We start from the raw sequence: 19,881 nt of genomic DNA, 5'->3' as shown, positions 1-19,881 counted from the left end.
GTTACTGGGTAGAAGGTTGAACAGGAATTCAAACATATTGGATAACAGATTAAAAGGTGAGAATTGCCAGAGCCAATGTCCAGATGCCAAACAAGAATTGTGTGAAATCAAGAGCAAAAGATTCATGTTTTGCAGCAGACATAATATCATGAATTAGAAGAAGTATGACAAATTCAGCTCTTCATCTAGTATCTAGAAGCTATAGAACAGATATTTTTTCTCAGGAGTCATGGACACCAAACTAGAGCTAAAAAGAGACTGGATATTGGATTCACATTCATTCTGCAGGTAGATACATGACTCCAAATGAATGCAACTGTTTGCTAACATATTAGCCACAACAATTTTATTCAGCTAGATGATGTTGTCAGGGCTGTGTTTGTCAGTTTATTTTGGAATTATTCTGCCCCCTAGTGGTCAAACATTTATTAATGCAGCTTTAATGTGATCTGACTGTATGTTGTCTCTAATGATGTCAATGTCATAAGTAAAGCTTAAGCTATGATTGCAACCAGAATCTATAAAAGCGCATCAGCTAAATACTAGCTATGTAAATTGTCATTTTGAACCTCGTCAGATCTAATCCAGTCTAGAGCCATACACCTCCACCTCACACAGGGTAAGGTACTCTTTTCTTCCAGGAATGACTATGTTAATGTAGCGACCATCCATCCCGTTACACTGGAATGTTTGGGTAAAACCTTCAGAGATGTGTGAGATCACAGCACACCTAGGGGAAAAAGAAATTACTTTTACATGGATACTCATATTTGGTTTTAAAGGTTAATATAAATATAAGTTAATGCTAAATAACCTAATGACGAATATCCATAAATGACCAACTTTCAGTCATAGTAGTATTTCAATAATGGGCTTTAAACTACCTGGGATTGTTGTTGCCGTTGTTTGCAAGAGAATCTCCAATGCGGATCTCAGCTCCATTGAGTCGTTGTGCATGTGCATCTCTGTTGGTTATCTTAACAGAAAACACTTTATGGGTTTTCTGCAGGTCCAGTCGCCACCAGGGACTGAATTCATGGCTAGTGCAAGAGCAAGAGGCCTTGTCCCAGTTGCTGGCACGATTCCCATCTATAGCATAATATGCATTTCCAAGATATGAATACAATGATGACTGTGTGGCTTTTCCTTGGACCGCCAGGTTCTCTCCTGTAGGAAAGAGCACATTTGCAAACATCAGCACTGATACGTAGTTTTCCTTGCTATCTGTAGAACAAAGTGGCTCCAATTTGTGAATGTCTTGAACCTAAAAGTCACAACTATTTGCACATTGTTGTCCTTTCCAGTAGTGGGAAACTGAAGTGGAATATGGAGAGTTTATGTATAGTTGTGCAAATGCTTGTTGCAAAATTTGAAGGATGCACCAGCAGTTGAAGATGTGCCAGATTTCATGTTGTGTATCAGAATCCAAAGTATTTGCAAAGATTTTTCGGCAACTACCCAGAATCCCAGTGACATTTAAGAAACTAAAGACTAATTTAAAAGATGTTCATTGTTTTTCTAAATAAACCAGCTGACCAGGTACTGCTGAGTGTCACCATGGTCCCATTTACACCTGGTATTAACTGGTGTTCTGAATCTGGATGCATTATCTGAATAATGACATTCAATTCATGGCTTTTTGCATTTACACCTGGTATAAAATGTGTTCTCATTTTCTCTGTTGTGCCCGCATTGCTATCAGATTTCAATATGCAAATTCGCTAGGCCTGTCTGGCAGACTTGTCAACAAACATCTGCATCCCAGGTAACTGTGGCCACGAACAGACGCCATTCTTTTCTAAATAACTGTTCATAATGTACAGATTACATTTACACCTGGCTGAGATCCAATCACAATGCGAGCCTGACAACCTCCAAATGTTATCTTACCAATCCAATTGCAAATCTTTTTTATGCACTCACACATTGGAAATTATTTGTGCAAATCTTTTTCATTTGTTCACAAAATGTCATGCACAGCTACAGATCTCTTTACAGCTTCAAAATTTAAATGTATTTTGTTCAGATATTTTTTACACGTTGTAACATTTGAATTCATTTGATCAAGATGTTTTTACACATTCACACATTTGAATGTAGTCATACAAAATGTTTTCACACATATGGACTTATGACCCTAATTTGAGCCCATAGTTTTCCTTATCCAGATACAGATGGCATTTTAATACCAGGTGTAAATGTTTTAATTGCATGCTCAAGTTAAGACACATTTATACCCCATTTACACCTGGCATTAACATGTGATCTGTATCTGAATATGTTATCTGGATAAGAAATGTCAATGCACTCAGAATGCATTGTGATCATAATGTGATCAGATTGGCCAGATAACATTTGGAGGTGGTCGGGCTCGCATTGTGATCAGATCTCAGCCAGGTGTAAATGTAATCCCTATCTGTACAGGGTGACCACAAGAAAAAAATCATCCCATTAAGTTGAAAGGTCACCTCGCTCTTCCTGCCAGCTAAAGCGAGCTCTGTAAAAGCTACAAGTAGCTGTAACTAGAAGTCCCTCGCAAAAAAGTGAATGACGTCCATTTGTGGCAGCAGTTTCCTTGACCTGGGATGCAATATGTTTGCTGACAAGTCTGCCAGCTCTGCCTAGAAACTTTGCAACCAGATGTAAATGCACAGACTGATTGATTGGATTTCATTATCCAGAAAATGTATCAAGATTCAGAACACATGTTAATACCAGGTGTAAATGGGGCCTCAGTTCAAATTGATACCACCTTGCAAAGCAGAGATCTATTTGCAGCAGGAAGTAAATGCATTTCGCTCGTTTTCTTCATTTAAATGAATGCTGTTCAAATTCTGCTGTGACCACAGCTGTAAAGAAAATGAAGCGCCACCATCACCTAGCAAATTAAATTTGTGTGGCTTCAGCCACATATTCAATTCTCACCAGTTGGGGCACGGTACCCGTAGACTTCCACTTCACAGAGTGTGAGGACCCTTCCTGAACCAGGTAAAACCACAGTCACATAACGTCCCTCCACGTGTTTTGTAACTGTTACTGTATAAGACCTGCCTGCTGGGATACTAGGAATTACAGCAACCCTAAAAGAGAGAGAGGAAACAGAATTATAAAATGCATGAATGCATTTCATAACTAAAGTACTTTAATGTTATGTATTAAAAAAAACTTCAGTCGTTAAATTACTTTACGGATTACATTAATAATTACACTTATTTGCTTTTTACTCATAAAGCTTCTATTGCACTTACAGTGCAATGAGTGTAGTTGTCATCAACTTGAGTACTTCACCTGGTTCATTGTCCTCTGCTCCGCTGTGTGTGCAGCACACACACACTGGAGCCCTCCCTGAAACATGAGTGGAGTGGACAGGATCCAGCGCGACCATGAATGACAGCAAAACACAGCAGAGACTGTTTATTTATGCTATTTACCTAATTTATGCGCACTTGTTTCATTTCAGCTCAGTGTGAGAGTCTCTACTGTGTTTTTCTGTCATTTATGGCTACTTTGTCTCCTCTCCTCTGCTCTGAGGAGCACTGAGGGGCAGGGCTCAGCCACCGGGTGCGTGCTGCACACACAGTGCAGCACAGGACAGACAGTTACTATACATGCAATAAAAGCTTTGTGAATAAAAAGACAATAAGAGTAAGCTTTTTAAAAGTAAGCCGCTTCACACACAAGCGAATGAAGACAGAGTCTGTTGCATCAGCTCCACTGATTTGAATGCATGGTGGGAAAGTTGCCACCGACACCCAGTTTGTAATAATCATAATACTGCAAATGCAAGGACTTTTATCAGTGGGCCATAGGCTCAATCACCATTTTGTTACCGTATTTGACAATAGATGACTTAACAGACATTTATTAAATGAAAATCTTCAAGATTAGACCTTCAATTGTGATAAAGAACTCGGGAGCCCCTCCTACATATATAGAAAGTAGACAGAGGTGGTTTACAATGTCTGCTTAACACTTTGCAGGGAGAAGTCCTGTATCTAATGAGTAATTACTGTGTGTTCACTAACACTGGGTTTGCAGCACCATTGCCCTGTAAAGAGTTGCCGATGTGAATCTCTGCTCCATTGATCCTGTCTGGACAGCAGTCTCCTCTGTTGGTGACGACGACAGAGGTGACCACGTAGGACTCCATCAGGTCCACCCTCCACCAGGGGTTGGTCTGTGGTATAGTGTGGCTGCATGAACCGGCAGGGAAATGAGATTCACGGTTTCCATCAATGGCATTGTAAGCAGCCCCAAAAAATCCCTCGTGGCGGTATGACTGAGTTGCTTTGCCACGTAAGGCCACATTTTCTGTGAAAGAATACACACATTTTTTTCCCAAAGCTTAATGTTTATTATTACTGTGGAGGAATTTATATCACACCTGAAAACCTCTGTATCTCCATCCTGTGATCTGCGTTAGTGTGATTTGAATGCTTTGTTTTCAGCCACTTTAGTGGCGTGGCCATAGGGACATTTGGTCCACCACTTTGGTCCAGACTGATGTTGTAATTCTGCTGTTCACCTCATGAATTTCAAAAAATGAAATCTTGTGGGCAAATGGTGACAAATTGTGAACACAACAATGACTTATCATCATCTTTAAGTTGATATGGACTATGAACTCGGTAGCAAACAGTTGCTTATTTCCACATCCAGCAGGTACAGAGCTACATTATCATTCATTTGGAGTCTTGTTTCTGTCCACCTGGTGTAAGGCCAATATTCATTCTTTTAGCTCTGTTATATCTGGCTCTTTAGCTGCTAAGTGCTCCACTATGTTCACCACCTAGTTGCTAACTGTGTCTGTTTGCCGTGTAGTGCTGAGCAGGTAGTGGACAGTGGATTTTTAGAGCTTATTCTGTGAAAACAGCTGCCTGCTGTGGCTGAAAATGATGCTATGTGAGCACTGAGAGTGAACCAAAACAGTGAGGTTTCAGCTGGACAGCTGAATAATGTGCTGAAAGTTACTATAAACCTCTGTTAAGTCGAGGGGAGCTGCAGAGTCTCAATGAGCAACCTCTTTCATATTGTCACATTTTTATTCTAAAAATATTGATTATAGCAGCTTTAAGCTTAAATAAATGTATCAGCCAATAAGCTATCTAATAGTTACTTTTTTCCATAGCATATGCATTAATTTAGAGAAAAAATCACAAATCACAAATTTTTGTAAACAACTCTGCAGATGTGCAAGGCCATATTTTTTGCAAACTAGACATTAAATGCATAAAAAAGTAATAGAATCTACTGCGACAAATAATTTGAGGGTCCTATGACCAACAAGGGTTTGTTACTTTTCACTGCATTACACAAATAACTAAATATAACTTCTGTTTGATTTGTATTATACGTAAAACTTACCATCTCCAAGTGACATAAACATAACAACTTTTCCATAAAAAACCCTGTTCATGGTGTTATTAACAAAATTTTGAAACAATTCTGTTCTACTGTGACCACAGCTGTAAAGAAAATGACATGTCAGCATCACCTAGCAAATTACACCAACTCTAAAAGAGAGAAAGGAAACAGCGCATGAATGCATTTTATAACTGAAGTACTTCAAAGGTATATAGCAACATAAATAATAAATATTATCCAACATTTGTCCACCTTGCCAACAAACTGCTATAAATCATCAAATTAAAAAAACTTCAGTCATTCAATGAGTTTTACAAGAGATTCACTTCTTTGATATAAATTAAAAATAGTTCACGTGTCTTAGAATTTCTGCTGCTTGCATTACTAAGCTACATAAACATAACCCCTTCTTTCCAGAAAAAAGGGCATGACCCTACATTATCTCTTCTCAAAGGTTTTATTTAATTTGAAGTTGAAGCACACATCAAACACATCCAAGTCACATGAATCTTCATTATCACTCCACCATCTTTTTATTGTTTACATATTACTAATTATCAATTTAAGGGCACCGGGATTTCTTGACAATTATTGTTAATGTTTTATAAGACAGATATCACAGACATAGCCAGATCATACTTACGATAGGTGGAAGCTGAACACGTCCCCACGAAGAGCAGCAACAGCAGAACTGGACCGTGTTTCATTGTTCTGGTTGAGACAGATTACAGAGTCAATAATAGAGTTACACTGAAGAAATTTACATTGTCATCATTATGGAGTTTATCCCTGACCAACAATCTAATGCTTTGTTCCAGAACTTGGATATTCAAAGTGCATAAAAAAGAAATTACTCTTCTAAAATGAATGACAGATATTAAGTAATTATATTAACCGACAATCCACGCAAAAATGAAATAACCCTCCAAATTGCATATTTGAGAGCATGGCTATTCAGCTACAACCACATACCTTGACATGCAAAATGAACTCTGAGGTAGATGAGAAGCCGCTCTCTGCGTTGTGCTGATGAATATGATTTGATGTGGACCATACAGGGATATTTATGTGCATGTCTTATCATGGTATATGCTGTTTATTGCTGATATACAATAGTCTTTTATTTAGATAACACTAATTTCAGCTATCAAATGGAGCAGGGATGGGCAATTGTAGATGGTGTTGTAAAATAGAAGATGACAGCTGTAGTTCCATTGATTTTGTTTGAAGTTTTGTATGTCAATATTAAAGATTGAATACTGCATTGAATTTTAAAGTTACTGGAAAGCTGTTGTAGTGCGTTCATAAAAACATGCAGCCATAAAAACAGGGCTCAGGACAACATATGACACAATGTAGCAGACCATGGAGAAAGTGTGAGGTGTGTTAAGTAAATTAAAGCTTGGCCAAAGCCCTTGACTCATGACTGCAAACAGTAGCATAAGCAGGAGACACAGGTGGCTGTGGGAACCAGGTGACTGGGAAAGGTGTGAATGGAGAGTTGCATGGAAATGCAGGGGCCTGGAGAGTGTGTGAGTGTGTGGCTGAAGGCAGGGACAGACAGGATGGGAAAAATAAAAACCACTGACACAGGTATTTTGGGCCCATTTATAGAATGAGGCCACCTTACTCTGTGCTGACTGTAATATTCTATGAAAGAGGAAAAATGGTGTCTAGCTTGTGAACAAATTCAATTACATGTATTTTGGGTTTCAGTTGAAATCAATTAAAGCACTTTGCTAAATTGCCATCACATCCACCACAAAAATACAGCTGCAAACTGTAAACACACAAAGAAGAAACAAATTATGTCCCTCTTGCATCTGAATCGAGCCAGAAACATAATTTCGTTGTAGTTTTTCACCCCTTCGTCAATGACCTTGGCCCTCTAACCTGCACGAATGGAGCACCATCTACCCAGCAAGGCCTGCATCCTTCAGCCTTGGAGCCAAACTCATCTCAGCCTGACTCATCCATGGATTCGCCAGCTAAGAAGCAGCACACCACAAAGCATCTCTCTCTCTCCATGGACTCGGTAACAACCAACCTTTTGTCTCTGTAGTTCTCTCTGTCGGCCATATTGTCTGCATGCCATGTGCTCGGTCACCAAGTGACTTCAGCCATCTTGCCATTGTCTTCACCACACATACATACACACAAACACATACACATACACACTCACACACATACACTTGTATATAGGTACATTTAGCTAGATTAATATTGTGTGTTTTGCTCTTTTTTCCTTTTTCTTAAAAAAATGCTTTTGGATATACATGCCGTCTGTTTAATGTTGCACAAGAACGAGTTTTGCCAACCTCTGCTCTGCAAGGAACTCCAAAATCCTTCAACCGTAACTAGCTATCGATATGGTGATTTTGTTTATAGTTATTAAGTTAATTATTAATCAAAGTTCCAAATTGATAGATTAGTACACTTTGAAACTGAATCTTTTTCCCTAACTCAAGAGTGATGCCCTGTTATTATTAATTCTTATTAATAATCTTTATTGATTTTAATAATTAATAATTATCTTTGATAATAATTAATTATTAGTAGCCAAGACCCAAAATGGTGCCCCGTGTGAGGCAGAGTATTATTGGCAATTATTCCTAACTGTGCAATATTAATTTCAGCACAATTTTGGCCAGTACCAAAATTTTGGAATTTAAAACTTTTAGACTATCCAAAAGCCTTATATTCAACACAACTAGTCTGCCACAAGAGCAGATATCTAGCTGTACTTACAAACAAGTGCAGTGTGGTGAGATTTTATTTTTCAAATCAATTTTAGCTAAAGAAATTGGTAACCCAAATCCTGAGTTATTGATAACTAACATTGTAGGTGTTTACAGTGTTTATAGTGTGAGATTGCTCCTAGCTGCTAGCTGCTAGCCACTCAGGTTGAACCTACTCTGTAGGGAGTGTAAGAATTTCAGTTCAGCATTCGAATACCACATATTCAATGCAATCTAGTGAAGCTGTTGTAGTGCGTTCATAAAAACATGCAGCCATAAAAACAGGGCACAGGACAACATATGACACAATATAGCAACCACATGGAGAAAGTGTGAGGTGTATTAAGTAAATTAAAGCTTGGCCAGCATAAGCTGTGTCTCCAGCATAAGCAGGAGACACAGGTTCGCAGGTGGGTGTTGGAACCAGGTGACTGGGAAAGGTGTAAATGGAGAGTTGAATGGAAATGCAGAGGCCTGGAGAGTGTGTGAGAGTGTGGCTGAAGGCAGGGACAGAGGCAGGATGGACAAAATAAAAACCACTGACACCGCTGTTGTGACAGTAGCAGCCCATGAAGTTTCCTTCCCCTTATTAGGTATTCGGTCCCATTTAGAGAATTAGACCACCTTGTTTTATGCTGACTGTAATATTCTATGAAACAGGAAAAATTGTGTCTAGCTGGTGGACAAATTCACTTATGTGTATTTTTGGTTTCACTTGAAATCACTAAAACACTTTGCTAAATTGCCATCACATCCACCATGAAAATACAGCTGCAAAATGTAAACTTTTCATCCATGATTGTTTCCCAAACCAAGCTGAAATAGAGAATGCAGACTCAAAGGTTTTTTGACTGTCCACTGATGTCCTCTGGCGGCTTTCTGGCTTGTGTGCAGCTCTCTGTAAGCTTGAAATGAGCTGCATAAGTAACTCCAGTGCACATTTTGTTTTATGATGTTTTCATACCAGTATGATATAACCGGACTCAATGAGGCACAACCTTTTGTAAGTGACAGTAAGCCTTTATAAAGAAATATAATGCTGCTTAATACTAACTTTGTCTTTGATAACTGGCTGTTCTGCCAGGAAACGTATTAGCCACCTGCGTTCTATAAACACACCATCAGTGGCCTTAGATGGGCTATGTGGTTGTTGTAGGATTTCCCCCTTTAGAGCGATAAGGGAATCTACAGCCTTTTTCTCAGTTTTATCTAGTCATAGGGCGCCAATTTTGAAAATAATTGCACATTTCTACTACATACTGTAGATGACCTAGTTTTATAAATCATCATATTTACAGCAGTGAAATTCCTCTTTAAGTACTCCTCATTAACCATCTTGCTCTTAAATATTTACATATCCTGTATTTATGCTGTTTTTCTTTTTTAATATTTTAATACATTATGTAAAGCACCTTGAATTCCCCTTGTGTATAAAATGTGATATGAAAATAAACTTGCCTAGTCTCACTACACAGGATCCAGGATCTGGGATCAGGATTGGTGGCTGAATGCAAAGGAACACAGCAACATTGGCAATCTGTCAGAGGACAATAATAAGAGGGCAGGTATATTTACACAATGGAGTAATAATGAAATGATCAGGAAAAAAAGAGCATGTGTGCTGGCAGATGACAATCAGGTGATGACTGTTGCAAGTACAGGGTGATTGGAGAGGTGACTGGGAAAGATGGGAAAGTCTGGGGTCATCTGGAGGTCAGGTAATTAATGGCAGCGAAGGGAGAGTTCAATGGAAGTGCAGGAGACTGGGGAAGTGAGAGTGTGGCTGAAGGCAGGATGGGAAAAATAAATACCACAGAGACAGCTGTTGTGATAACAGCAGTCTATGGAGAAAGTGTGTATTAGATCCATTGAAAGTTTATCTAAAGCCCTCAACTCATGCAGACTGCAAACAGCAGTAACATATGTGCTATTCTTGAAGGTTCAATCCAGTATTGTTTGCTGGTTTAGACCCCAGTGTGTCAGAGAATAAAGTACTGCTTAAAGGCCTAGTAGCAGTTTCAGCCATAATTCAGCGTAATCTGGGAATAAAAATAAATTGCCTGAGGCTTGGAAACATGCAAAAACACTGCCTACAACTGCAGCAACATTCGAATAACATGAATTTGGTTTAGGCTACACAAAGTAATGTGATTCTGCACACCTGACATTTGGCATGAATTTGAGTAGTAGTTGCAACCTGACTGGACTTTTCATAGGGCACCAATTTCAAAAATAATTGTACATTTCTACTACATAGGTGACTTAGTTTTATGAATTCATCACATTACATAACAGCAGTGAAATTCCTCTTTAAAGTCCCCCTCCAATCAAGAATGTGTTTTTCATCTGATGAGGGAAACTTTCTTCCACAGTTACAGTCATTTAGAAAAGGTTGTTACTTTATGTTGTTATTTTATTACTCTTGGAACAGAAAGAGGAAATATAGCGTGATAAAGATATAATAACTTTTATAGTAGTTTTATAGTAACTTTGAAAGATATTGAATTGTTTTGACTAATTTGGATGGCTGAAGCCTCATAATAGCTTCAAATAAAGATTTTGTTCCCCATCACCTACTTTGTAAACACATTTGGAGGGGATCTCTTAATGGTCAGTATGAACAGGAGGGATGATAACAGCAAGAAAAACAGATACAAATGTTCATTTGGGTACCTGACTGTTGTCTTAAGACAGACTTGAAAAAATTGTGAGCTTAAAAGTTTAATATAAAGTGCTTTATGATCCAGACCAACATGTCAGGCTCTTAAAGATTTCATTTTATTTCAGCAAAGATGATATATGATGCAGTAGCAGGCAATGGCAGTACAATTACAAGGTCAGTAATAACAAACTTTATTTATACAACACTTAAAAACATTTGAAAGATGGCACTGATTCTGCCAGCCTCGAATCTTCAGGCAGGAAGTTCCAGAGCTGAGGGGCCCTGATTGCAAAAGCCCGGTGCCCTTCAGTCTTGAGTTGTGAATTAGAAACAGCCAGAAGTGACGATCTGAAGCTGCACTCCAATAACTCAGCGATATAGTGTGGCAAGAGAATAGGATGTTAAACACTAACCAGTGTAATCAAAAGAATCCAACTACACCACCCTGGGGTTTTTACCCAGGGACAAATGTTACCCCAGACCAGTACCAATAACCCAAAAAGGCAATCACTAAGACAGCGAGAGACGTGGTTCCAGCCATCAATAATTCTTTATTTTAACAGTTGCAAAAATTTGTAAAAAAAAGAATTATAAAGCATACCATACACACAGGTATTAAAAGAGGGGCAGGGGAATTATTCAGCGTTGAGGCTTACTAGTGGAGGGGAGGTACGAGAGGTATCCAGAAGAGAGTCACCCCAAATCACACGTGCACACATATCCAGGCACACAAAAATGGTGAAGGGTCAAACCCAGGGATGCTCAGTTGAACACAGCACAGGAAAGGAGGAACCACCACCTACACACACCAACTCCACCACCATGGGTGCTCAGCTTCTGAAAAATAAAAAAGGAATACAAAATCAGTAAAATATTCAACCAAACAAACAAACAAACAAAAACACCATACATTTGCCCTTATGTTGAAATGCTTAACACTGGTTATCAACAGCTGTAGAAAAGGGCGTCCTGCCAGTGGTGTAATGAAGCAAGAAAAAAAAGGAAAAAGAAAAGAATGAACAAACAAACTAAACTAAAGTAAAGAAACACATCTCCAAAACGATATCAGTTGGTCAGATGGTTTAACACCTAACCAGCAACTTAGGAACAGAATAAACACAATAAACTAAACCAAACAATATTAATTGCAGGACATAAAAAAGCCCTGTACTTGCACTACGAAAAAAAATTTAAAAAACCAAACAAATAAACAAAATCAACTAGGAAAACAATATTATATATATGAAATCATTACATAAGCCATAAACTAGGGACAAATGCATGAACTAAACTAAGAAAACAACTACCTGCCTTGATAGGGTGCCCACAGACAATGATTGGCTAGTGAACCAAACTTACTCTAAAATGAAGGAACAACCCTGAATTCTGTTCCCACAGGCCTCATTAAAATGAGTAAATGATGCAGTGCTCCTGTCTGTCTAAAAGCACAGGGCTGACAATCAAATTGAAACTTAATCTATAGTTCTGATTAGTTGGAGTACATATAACAGTATCTGCATTGAAGTACATTTTAAACTTTTACTCTTGAGCCATACACCACCACCTCACACAGGGTACTCCTATCTTCCAGGGCTGACTGTGTTAACGTAGCGACTATCTGTCCTGTTACACTTGAACTCAACAACAGCACTTGCTGGGATGTTTGTGATCACAGCACACCTGGCAGAAGAGGCAGAAACTACTAAAATCATATAATTATAATTACATACCTTGACATGCAAAATAAACTCAGAGAAAGATTAGCAGCCACTGTCTGTGCTGTGCTGATGAATATGATTTGATGTGGACCACACAGGTATATTTATGTATAGGAACAGGTTCAGGTTGCTAAACGAAAAGGCTTGAAACAACATTGATGATCTGGCCAGAGACAAAGGTAAGTGGGCAGGTATATATATACACAACTAACTGACCATCGGAATGAGGGGCAGGTGTGCTGGCAGATGACAATCAGGTGTGAAACTGCAGTTCCCTGTCCAGAACAAAGTTGCCCACAGGGACAAAAAAGTGCATCATATCTTGTCAAAATACTCCACACCTCACCTTCTACCTACAACTCTGTAGTCTGTACAGCCAGCTCCAATGTTGATATTTATAATAGACTGAATGACATTATTATGCGTAATGTGAAAAGTGTCACTCGTAGTGACAAACACATAGTTATCACCAACAGAGCCTTTTAGCCTGTTTTGCTTCTTGTTTTGGTTTTACACATTTGTATGGTTTAGTCTCACTACTCAAAAGGCTCTGATAAACCCACAGCACACTTCAGAGAGAAAAGACAGGACCACACTGATTGATATGCAGCCTTTAATAATGCAAGCAGACTAATGTTTCAACAGTACAGTGTCTACATCAGAATCAAAGAGGACAAAGGCATAAGGAAAACACATATGTAGTCACTTTAGGATAGATGTATGTTTCTTATTGGGTAGAAGGTTGAACAGGAATTCATTGACAAAAATTGACAAATTCAGCTCTTCATATAGTATCTAGTAGCTATAGAACAGATATTTTTCTAAGGAGTCATGGACACCAAACTAGAGCTAAACAGAGACTGAATATTGGATTCACATTCATCCTGCAGGCAGATACATGACTCCAAATGCTAATGTTGTTCTTTGTTGACAGGATGTGTAAATGTGCAACTGTTTGCTAACATATTAGCCGCAACAATTTTATTCAGCTAGATGATGTTGTCAGGTCTGTGTTTGTCAGGTTGTTTTGGAATTATTCTGCCCCCTAGTGGTCAAACATTTATTAATTCAACTTTAATGTGATCTAACCATATGTTGTCTCTAATGATGTCAATGTCATAAGTGAAACTTAAACTATGATTTTAACCAGAATAAAAAAAAAAAAAAAGCATCAGCTAAATACGGGCTATGTAAATTGTCTAATCCTGTCGAGAGCCATACACCTCCACCTCACACAGGGACAGGAGCTCCTTTCTTCGAGGAATGACTATGTTAACATAGCGACCGTCCATCCCGTCACACTGGAACGATTGGGTAGAACCTGCAGGGATGCGTGAGATCACAGCACACCTAGGAGAAAAAGAAATTACTTTCTTAACTTATTCTTTCTGACAAATATAAGTTACTGCTAACAAACTTAATGACGAATATCCATTAATGACAAACTTTAAACTACCTGGGATTGTTGTTGCCATTGCTTGCAAGAGAATCTCCAATGCGGATCTCAGCTCCATTGAGTCGTAATGGGTGTGTATCTCTGTTGGTTATCGTAACAGTAAACACTTTATAGGTATTGTGCAGGTCCAGACGCCACCAAGGACGGTATTCATCGATAGTGCTAGAGCAAGAGGCCCTGTTCCAGTTGCTGGCACGATTCCCATCAATAGCATGATATGCATTGCCAAGATGTGTAAACAGTGATGACTGTGTGGCTGTTCCTTGGAGTGCCAGGTTCTCTCCTGTAGGAAAGGACACATTTGCAAACATCAGCACTGATACATAGTTTTTCTTGTTATCTGCAGAACAAAGTGGCTCCAATTTGCGGATGTCTTGAATCTAAAAGTCATAACTATTTTCACATTGTTGTCCTTTCCAGTAGTGGGAAACTGCAGTGAAATATTGAGAGTTTATGTATAGTTGTGCAGATTCTTGCAAAAATTGAAGGATGCACCAGCAGTTGGCAGTAGAAAATGTGCCAGATTTTATGTTGTGTATCAGAATCTAAAGTGTTTATTTTTCCTATTTGATATTCAACACATTTGCAAAAGATTTTTCGGCAACTACCCAGAATCCCAGTAACATTTAAGAAACTAAAGACTAATTTAAAAGATGTTCATTGTTTTTCTAAATAAACCAGCTGACCAGGTACTGCTGAGTGTCACCATGGTCCCATTTACACCTGGTATTAACTGGTGTTCTGAATCTGGATGCATTATCTGAATAATGACATTCAATTTGTGGGTTTTTGCATTTACACCTGGTATAAAACGTGTTCTCATTCTCTCAGTTGTGCCCACATTGTGATCGGATTTCAATATGCAAATTAGCTAGGCCTGTCTGGCAAACTTGTCAACAAACATCTGCATCCCAGGTAACTGTGGCCACGAACAGACGCCATTCTTTTCTAAATAACTGTTCATAATGTACAGATTACATTTACACCTGGCTGAGATCCAATCACAATGCGAGCCTGACAACCTCCAAATGTTATCTTACCAATCCAATTGCATTCCAATCACAATGCATTCGGCTTTAGCATTTTTCGATGGAATCAAAATAGCTTCTTAAGTATTGTAGCTGTGTGTCATATACATATCTGAATGTGTGAAACCATATTGTATGAATAAAATCAAATGTGTGAATGTGTAAAAACGTTTTGATCAAATGAATTCAAGATCTGGAGCTATGCATGATATTTTTTGAACAAATGAAATTTTGCACAAATAATTTCCAATGTATGAGTGTATAAATAAGATTTGCACAAAGGTTTGCAGTTACAAATCAAAGTTTTGTATTTGGAGTTCAATGGAGTTTGGTGTTAACATTATTCACTTCTCTGCTGAAGAGTCCTTTGTAGCTTCATTTTGACTGTAACCCTTGGAGTAAAAGCCTCTCACGGCATGCTTTTTGGTGAAGTGCTTTCTAGCAATTGCTCTCCCTCTGCCTGGGGGCGTCCCATCTGAACAGCCAGTGCTGAAGCTGAAGCTGGAGGCGGTGGCCAGCACTGCTTTCTGACTCTACCCGACAACTGACGCTTCAGCTGGGTTTGAAATCATTCCCTCAGTGCTACTGTTGACAAAAATGGCCACGTTCACCAGTAACAGCGGATTACCCGTGAATCCCAATTGTCTCTGATGAAAGTTTATAAAACTATCTTGTAAGTAAGTGTGGTAACTTGCGACTTTTCAGCAGAGAAGTGGGTAACGTTGACACCGAACTCCACTAAAAGAAAATGACAATTTAACATAATGATTTGTGATGGATCACATGTTAACTCGTCATTTAAGTTACATTTTTACTGTAATAAGTCCACATTTACGTACAAAATAGGTGCCGAATTAAACAGTGGCTCCTAGCGTTACTTTATTTTTAAAATATCATCCATGTTGCTTGTTTTACACCAACAAACAAGCCCTTTTAAATTGTGTATCTTTATAAGGGAGTTTGGTATACATATTTATAAGTTCAGAGGCTCAGAGGCTGTTCAGTTGGGGGAGTGCTTTCAGCGCCCTCAGTGGACATGCCAACAGTGTTTCAGAGCATCCCCACTGGCTATTCAAGAGGAAGCGTCAAATGTAGGACAAAAGTATTTGTACTCGTAGGTTTGATTTGTACTCGGAGATTTCACTCCTAGCTGTAAACTTGGGATTCACACATACAATTGAGTTCTGTCTGAACTTTTTTCACCCACAAGCTGCAAACCTGATGTGTAACTGTAAATGTTTTTTGTAACAGCAAACCTTTGTACAAATCTTTTTTATGCACTCACACATTGGAAATTATTTGTGCAAATCTTTTTCATTTGCTCACAAAATGTCGTGCACAGCTACAGATCTCCTTACAGCTTCAAAATTTAAATCTATTTGTTCAGATATATTTTACGTATTCAAACATTTGAATTCATTTGATCAAGACGTTTTTACACATTCACACATTTGAATGTAGTCATACAAAATGTTTTCACACATTCAGATACAGTGATAGACAGCAACAATACTTATGACCCTAATTTGAGCCCATAGTTTTCCTTATCCAGATACAGATGGCATTTTAATACCAGGTGTAAATGTTTTAACTGCATGTTCGAGTTAAGACACATTTATACCCCGTTTACACCTGGCATTAACATGTGATCTGTATCTGGATGTTATCTGGGTAAAGAAAAACGCATGTTAATGCAGGTGTCCATGCACTCAGAATACATTGTAACTGTAATGTGATTGATTTGGCCAGATAATATTCGGAGGTGGCTGGGCTTGCATTGTGATCAGATCTCAGCCAGGTGTAAATGGAGCCTCACTTCAAATAGATACCACCTTGCAAAGCAGAGATCTATTTGCAGCAGGAAGTAAATGCATTTCGCTCATTTTCTTCATTTAAATGAATGCTGTTCAAATTCTGCTGTGACTACAGCTGTAAAGAAAACGAGGCGCCACCATCACCTAGCAAATTAAATTTGTGTGGCTTCAGCCACACATTCAATTCTCACCAGTTGGGGCACGGTACCCGTAGACTTCCACTTCACAGAGTGTGAGCATCCTTTTTGGACCAGGTAAAACCACAGTCACATAACGTCCCTCCACGTTTTCTGTAACATTTACTGTATAAGACACTCCTGCTGGGATACTAGGAATTACACCAACCCTAAAAGAGAGAGAGGAAACAGAGTTATAAAATGCATGAATACATTTTATTACTTAAGTACTTTAATGTTATGTATTAACAAAACTTCAGTCGTTCAATTACTTTTATAAGATTATTAATCTTTTTTTTTATAAATTAAATATAGTTCACTTGTCTTAGGATTTCTGCTGCCTGCATTACTAAGCATCATGTTATCCCTCAAAAACAACAAACAGCTGATGGCAGAAAATGGTTTCACAGGTACGGTGGGAGATTTATTATTCTGACTGATTTTTACATTTGGTTTGACCACACACACATAGACAATCTGCATGGGGGTGAATCAGTGAGAATCGATAATTCTACACAGCCGTGGTATAAATTTAAAGGTAACAGGCTTGTGAATGGACTTTTACGTTAAAGGTTTGATTGCATTAATAGCAAACTTATGAATATTGAACATGTTTGAGCTATAAATGAATATAATGCTCAGTCAAGTGAAAAAAACCTCTTAAATACACTAAATCTCAGTGTTTCCTGGAGGGCGGGACTTTCCTGCTAACAAGTATGATGTAATTTGAAACGAAAATAGAGAACACATTTATTATTTTTATTTATCTATTTTTGCCTTACAATTAAAGTAAGAAATGACTTCTTTTAATTTTAAAACGGTGTCTGGGTGTGTTTATTATTTCAGAGGTTAAAGGACATATACATACATTGGACTGCAGTGCTTGGATGCTGTGTTAAAGGGCTAGTACACTCAATTATTTGCTATATTGTAGTCTCACAATATTTAGTTATATCCGGGAGGTATAATAATAAATAACATTATGTTAATCAGAGTTACCATATCAAAGTTAATTGGGATAAAGTACTCAGGGTGCCATCTACATATATAGAGGGTAGACGGGTTACATCAGGATCTGTGGTGTTTACAATGTCTGCTTAACACTTTCCAGGGAGAAGTCCTGTATCTAATGACTAATTACTGTGTGTTCACTTACACTTGGTTTGCAGTAATATTGTCCTTGACGTTGCCGATGTGAATCTCTGCCCCATTGATCCTGTCTACACAGCAGTCTACTCTGTTGGTGACGACGACAGAGGTGATCACATAAGACTCCATCAGGTCCACCCTCCACCAGGCGTTGGTCTGTTGATCAGTGTGGCTGCACGAACCGGACGTGAAATCACCGTCACGGTTTCCATCAATGGCGTTGTCAGCAGCCCCATAAGCATAGTAAGGAGCTCCCTGGACGCGGCGTGACTGAGTTGCTTTGCCACGTAAGGCCAAATTTTCTGTGAAAGAAACACACATTTTTTTCTTTCTTTGCTTAATGTTGGTTATCCCTGTGGAGGAATTTACATCACACCCGAGAAACTCTGTGTGTCCATCATGTGGTCTGCGTTAGTGTGATTGGAATGCCTTGTCTTCAGCCACGTCAGCAGCGTGGCCATAGGGACATTTGGTCCACCATTTTGGTCCAGACTGACGTTGTAATTTTGCTGTTTACCTTGCAATCGTTGTGACGAAAAATAAAATCTTGCAGGCAGCAGTGACAAGTTGTGAACACAACAATGACTTATCATCATCTTTAAGTTGAAATGGAAAACTTGTTTACAAACAGTTGCTTTTTTCCACATCCAGCAGGTACAGAGCTACATTATCATTCATTTGGAGTCTTGTTTCTGTCCACCTGGTGTAAGGCCAATATTCACTCTTTTAGCTCTGTTATATCTGGCTCTTTAGCTGCTAAATGCTCTACGATGTTCACCAGCTAGTTGCTAACTGTGTCTTTTTGTCGTTTGGTGCTGAGCAGGTAGTCTACAGTGAGGTTTTAGAGCTTTTTCTCTGAAAACAGCTGCCTGCTGCTGTGAGCGCTGACAGTGAACCAAAAGAGTAAAGTTGCAGCTGGACAGCTGAAAAATGAGCTAAAATTTGCTATACAGCTCCATTAAACTGAGGGGAGCTGCAGAGTCACAACAAGCGACCTCTGTCATATTGTCACATTGTTAAAAATATTGCTTATAGCAACTTTAAGCTTAAATAAATGTATCAGTCAATAAGCTGCTTAATAGTTACTTTCTTTCCATAGCATATGCATTAACTTAGAAAAAATCACTGTTGGCCATGAGGTTTGTCACCTTTCACTGCTTTACACAAATAACTAAATAAAACATATTCTGTTTGATTTGTATTCAACATAAAACTAAACATCCCTAAGTGACATGAACATAACCACTTCTCTCTGAAAAAAAACTTGTGAGGTGTGGTGACCCTACATTATCACTTGTAGACTGTTTAGTTTGTAATTGAAGCTTTAGACCAGAGATCACACTGTTATTAACAAAATTTGGAATCAAATCTAAACACATCCAACATCACATTAATCTTTCAATATCACTCCACCATCTCTTTATTATTTACTAATTATCCATTTTAGGGCAGCAGAATTTTATATCACAGACATAGCCAGATCATACTTACGATGGGCGGAAGCCGAGCACGTCCCCAGGAGGAGCAACAACAGCAGAACTGAACCGTGCTCCATTGTTCTGGTTGAGACAGATTACAGAGTCAATAATAGAATTACACTGAAGAAATTTACATTGTCATCTTCATGAAGTTTATCCCTGACCAACAATCTCATGCTTTGTTCCAGAACCTGGATATTCAAAGTGCATAAAAATGAAATGATGACTAATGGTTATTAAGTAATTATATGTAACCAACAATACACATAAAAATGAAATAACCCTCCAAACTGCCACA

At 38.5% G+C, this 19,881-nt stretch overlaps 2 protein-coding genes across 2 annotated transcripts; both read right to left on the bottom strand.

Annotated features, from left to right (window-relative positions):
• Nucleotides 1–267: 267 nt before the first annotated feature.
• LOC121905392 lies at nucleotides 268–17,094 on the bottom strand. Its single transcript, XM_042423607.1, has 9 exons — nucleotides 16,972–17,094; nucleotides 13,939–14,221; nucleotides 13,683–13,832; nucleotides 6,337–6,390; nucleotides 6,008–6,075; nucleotides 4,026–4,311; nucleotides 2,926–3,080; nucleotides 885–1,167; nucleotides 268–730 (listed from the first exon to the last, which is right to left on the bottom strand). The coding sequence occupies exons 1-9, from the start codon at nucleotides 17,018–17,020 to the stop codon at nucleotides 580–582; spliced, it is 1,479 nt and encodes a 492-aa protein (XP_042279541.1). The 5' UTR covers nucleotides 17,021–17,094; the 3' UTR covers nucleotides 268–579.
• A 21-nt stretch (nucleotides 17,095–17,115) lies between these two features.
• Nucleotides 17,116–19,660, bottom strand: LOC121905391 (fucolectin-like). The gene is given in 4 exon segments (XM_042423606.1): nucleotides 17,116–17,126; nucleotides 18,113–18,141; nucleotides 18,143–18,407; nucleotides 19,597–19,660. Coding segments are annotated over 4 exon segments (369 nt in total).
• Nucleotides 19,661–19,881: the final 221 nt, after the last annotated feature.

Source organism: Thunnus maccoyii, chromosome 10, assembly GCF_910596095.1.
Source record: "Thunnus maccoyii chromosome 10, fThuMac1.1, whole genome shotgun sequence".
Taxonomy (NCBI): Eukaryota; Metazoa; Chordata; class Actinopteri; order Scombriformes; family Scombridae; genus Thunnus; species Thunnus maccoyii.
This window is presented reverse-complemented; position numbering and strand designations above follow the sequence as displayed.

Excerpts from the sequence above, each read along its gene's own strand:
- LOC121905392 (XM_042423607.1), bottom strand. The coding sequence starts at position 17,020 with ATGCTCACACTCTGTGAAGTGGAAGTCTACGGGTACCGTGCCCCAACT. Across the intron at positions 14,222-16,971 it reads CGGGTACCGTGCCCCAACTG|GAGAGAACCTGGCACTCCAA; the intron begins GTGAGAATTGAA and ends CCTTTCCTACAG. Across the intron at positions 731-884 it reads AACGGCAACAACAATCCCAG|GTGTGCTGTGATCTCACACA; the intron begins GTAGTTTAAAGC and ends TTTTTCCCCTAG.